The sequence below is a fragment of the Mus pahari genome, chromosome 10 (assembly GCF_900095145.1).
Source record: "Mus pahari chromosome 10, PAHARI_EIJ_v1.1, whole genome shotgun sequence".
Classification (NCBI taxonomy): domain Eukaryota; kingdom Metazoa; phylum Chordata; class Mammalia; order Rodentia; family Muridae; genus Mus; species Mus pahari.
In genome coordinates, this window is record NC_034599.1 from 44,215,136 (window position 1) to 44,218,751 (window position 3,616).

At 43.4% G+C, this 3,616-nt stretch overlaps 1 protein-coding gene across 1 annotated transcript in view; it reads left to right on the forward strand.

Annotated features, from left to right (window-relative positions):
- The window catches only part of Zw10 (zw10 kinetochore protein), a 27,424-nt gene extending 23,963 nt beyond the window's left edge, over nt 1–3,461 (forward strand). Inside the window, exons 15-16 of the mRNA XM_021206750.1 lie at nt 1,158–1,360; nt 2,878–3,461. Of these exons, the coding sequence (XP_021062409.1) occupies nt 1,158–1,360; nt 2,878–2,998 (324 nt within the window). The 3' untranslated portion in view covers nt 2,999–3,461. The remainder of the gene's footprint in view (nt 1–1,157; nt 1,361–2,877) is intronic.
- Nucleotides 3,462–3,616: the final 155 nt, after the last annotated feature.

Here is a 3,616-nt window from a genome sequence, read left to right on the forward strand (position 1 = left end):
ATTCTTCTGTCATGGGACATCTGGGTTGTTTCCAGCTTCTGGCTATCACAAATAAGGCCGCTATGAACATGGTGAAACACGTGCCCCTGTGGCATGGTGGGGCATCTTTTGGGTATATTCCCAAGAGTGGTATAGCTGGGTCTTCAGGTAGATCTATTTCCAATTTTCCGAGGAACTTCCAGATTGATTTCCAGAGTGGTTGTACTAGTTTGCAATCCCACCAACAATGAAGGAGTGTTTCTCTTTCTCCACATTCTCCCCAACATGTGTTATCACCTGAGGTTTTGATCTTAGCCATTCTGACTGGTGTAAGGTGGAATCTCAGGGTCTTTGATTTGCATTTCTTTGATCACTAAGGACTTTGAACATTTTTTTTTTTTAGGTGTTTATCAGCCATTCGAGATTCCTCAGTAGTGAATTCTCAGTTCTATACCCCATTTTTTGATTGGGTTGTTTGGTTTTTTACCCCTTGACTTTATTAAGAAAGTGATGTTGCAGCCTTATTTTAATGGGCATAAATGGTACAGGAGATTGGTCATTTTGTGTCTTCCTCATGCTGTTGGTTTGGTTGGTTGGTTCCAAGCTTATTTAAATTCTGTTTTGCTGGGCACTTGTTCATCTCTTTTATTCCTAGATAAGAAAGTAGGGTTGTGGGACTTCTTCGTCTAGCATCTAAATTAGGAATGGAACATTGGAAACTGGGCAGTGGTCCCAAGGCATATTACTTAGTATGAAGTCATTTGTTCTGCAGATGAACTAAGTAATTTAATTTAGCAGTGTGAACACAGTCTGTGCAGGTACCACTTTGCCAACACACTGTGCAACTGAGTGGACTGTAGGTGATACTATGAGGAAAATTGCCTGGATGTAGCTAGCTGATCCTTCAAGGCATAGGTCAATCAACCCTTATTTGTGGTAGCACTGTCCTTCATAGGACAGAGTGTAGCACACTGTATTGGGGACACAGGCTCCTGTGCAGAGCCTGTGCTGGCCATTGGCTGACACACAGCTTATATCATTCCAGCATCAGGAGGGGTTCCAGAGAGCTGATTGAATCTAGTGACTAGTAAGATGTGCTACATTACTGGGAAAACATCTGATCTGCCCTGCCCTTTGGCTCAGTTCTATTCTGTTATGTTCCCTTTGTGCTAAACTAGGACATCTCGACTGAAGATGGTGATAGATTGTATTCCCTGTGCAAAACAGTCATGGATGAAGGGCCACAAGTGTTTGCACCTCTGTCTGATGAAAACAAAAACAAGAAATACCAAGAAGAGGTTCCCATCTATGTGTCCAAATGGATGCCTTTCAAAGAACTCATGATAATGCTACAAGCTAACTTGCAAGAAATTGGAGATCGGTGCGTATGTGTTTTCTATGGAGGCCCATTTCATACATGGTCAAGAAAGAGGGCAGGGACCACTGGTGGCAGTTGCCCCTTCCGCCCTCTGCACGTGTGTCTCTGTCTCTCTCTGTCTCTGTCTCTGTCTGTCTCTCTCTCAGGTTATTGAACCCACAGTCTTGTGCATGCTAGGCAAGCCTTCTACTACTGAGCCACATCTCTGGCCCCTCTGTTTCTTAAAATTATTCAGGCAAGAATTTCATGTTTCATTGCAGAGGTTGAGGCCTTTTAGTAGTCTTTCATAGGGCAGATCTCATGAGCACTTTCTCATATTTAATGACAAAAGGATTTTCATTCTTACTGATTTGATGGAAAATGTGGTTTTGGCGTGCAGTATAGATGTTCTAGTGATTTTAAATTAGAAGTTCATCCTTCTTATACCTAGATGATGCATTCTAAGAATGATGAGATCCCCCCCAGCACTGCAGTTGAATTAAAAAGGGGGCAACCCCTTCTCTGGGAAGGAGACAGCGAATGGGGGGAAATGTGAGTGTAGGACTGGAGGGGGACTGGGGTCAGGATGTAAAGTGAATAAATAAATTAATGAAAAAAAAGAGTGATTGTTAAATCTTAAGTATTTAGTGGGAAGCTGTGTTTTGAATGACCAGCTCTTTTTCTGCAGGGAGTGCAATAGTTAGGATGACGGTTCTCAACCTGAGGGTCAAAACTCTTTGGGGGCTTCACCAACCCTTTCACAGGGCCGCATGTCAGACATTTACATTATGATTCATAACAGTAGCAAAATTACAGTTATGAGAGTAGCAGCTAACAGTTTTGTGGGTGGGGATCCGCACAGGAGGAAGGTTGAGGACCCCTGGTGTAGGAGCCTAAGCAGCCCCTCTGAAGGACCGTTTGTGTTTCCACATAAGGTCTTACTATATACTGCAGTCTGGGAGTGTGGACACCAGGCTGGCCTGGAACTTCAAACAATCCTCCTATTTCTGCCTTCCAAGTGCTTGAATTGCAGGTATGAGTCATCATTTGTGGCTCTGGTTTTTTGTCTTTCTTTCTTTCTTTCTTTCTTTCTTTCTTTCTTTCTTTCTTTCTTTCTTTCTTTCTTTCTTTCTTTCTTTCTTTCTTAGATTTACTTATTTTATGTGTGTGGGAACTTTGTGTGCATGTATGTCTGTGTACCACATGTGTGCCTGGTGCCCACAGACACCAGAAAAGTCTGTCTGATCCCCTCGGGACTGGGATTCCAGGTGGTTGTGAGCTTCCATGTAGGTTCTGGGGACTGAATCCCGGTTCTCCGAAAGAGCAGCTAGTGCTCAGTGCTCTTAACCGGAGCCGGCTCTCCCCTGCCTCTACCCTCCGGCTGTGCTGGTTCCAGATACAGCCATGAGCAGCAATAGCTAAAGAAGAATGGGCCTTAGAGGATTTATTTAATTCCACTTAAGGGTTTGGATCAAATAAGACAATTTAAGGCCTGGCTTCTCTCAGACATAATAGGAAATAGGACCTGTCTTGTTTTGCAGGTGGGCAGATGGAAAAGGGCCCCTGGCAACTGCCTTCCCTTCCAGCGAAGTCAAAGCTTTAATCCGTGCCTTGTTCCAGAACACAGAAAGAAGAGCGGCTGCCCTTGCTAAGATTAAATAGTTCCTCCTTGGAGAAAGCCTCTCCTGACTCTGGGCTCCTCCTTTGGTGTAATTATTTCCTTCAAAATGTCTCAGAATTACTCGTTGGTTTTGGTGAACCAAACGATATATCATGGAAGCGAAACTTCACATAAGGACATCCTTGTCCGGACGAAGGTTTTCTGAACTGGACATTAAGATGATCAATTTAAGCAAAGCACTGGTGGGCTCATTGACTGTCGCTGCTGTCCCTTGTCAAGTATGAGTCTGTTCCGCAGTGTGGTTTGCCCCCAGGCCCTCTTGAGAGTTGTATACATTATAATTTTAGACCCTGGCTTTGGACATTTCAAAGTTAGGGTTCAGAATTTGTAAAATACATTTTTTTTGAGGGGGGTAGATATTAAGGGCACATTACTTGGTCTTACAAGAATTACAGAAACCTCTCATAATATTTCTTTCCAGTAAATAATGCCTTTCAGAGTTGAGAGTGGGTGTCTTTACTAACATGTGCTAAGGCAAAAGAGATCAAAACCCAGTTTTCCTCTTTTATTTTTGGTTTTTCGAGACAGGGTTTCTCTGTATAGCCTTGGCTGTCCTGGAACTCACTTTGTAGACCAGGCTGGCCTTGAACTCAGAAATC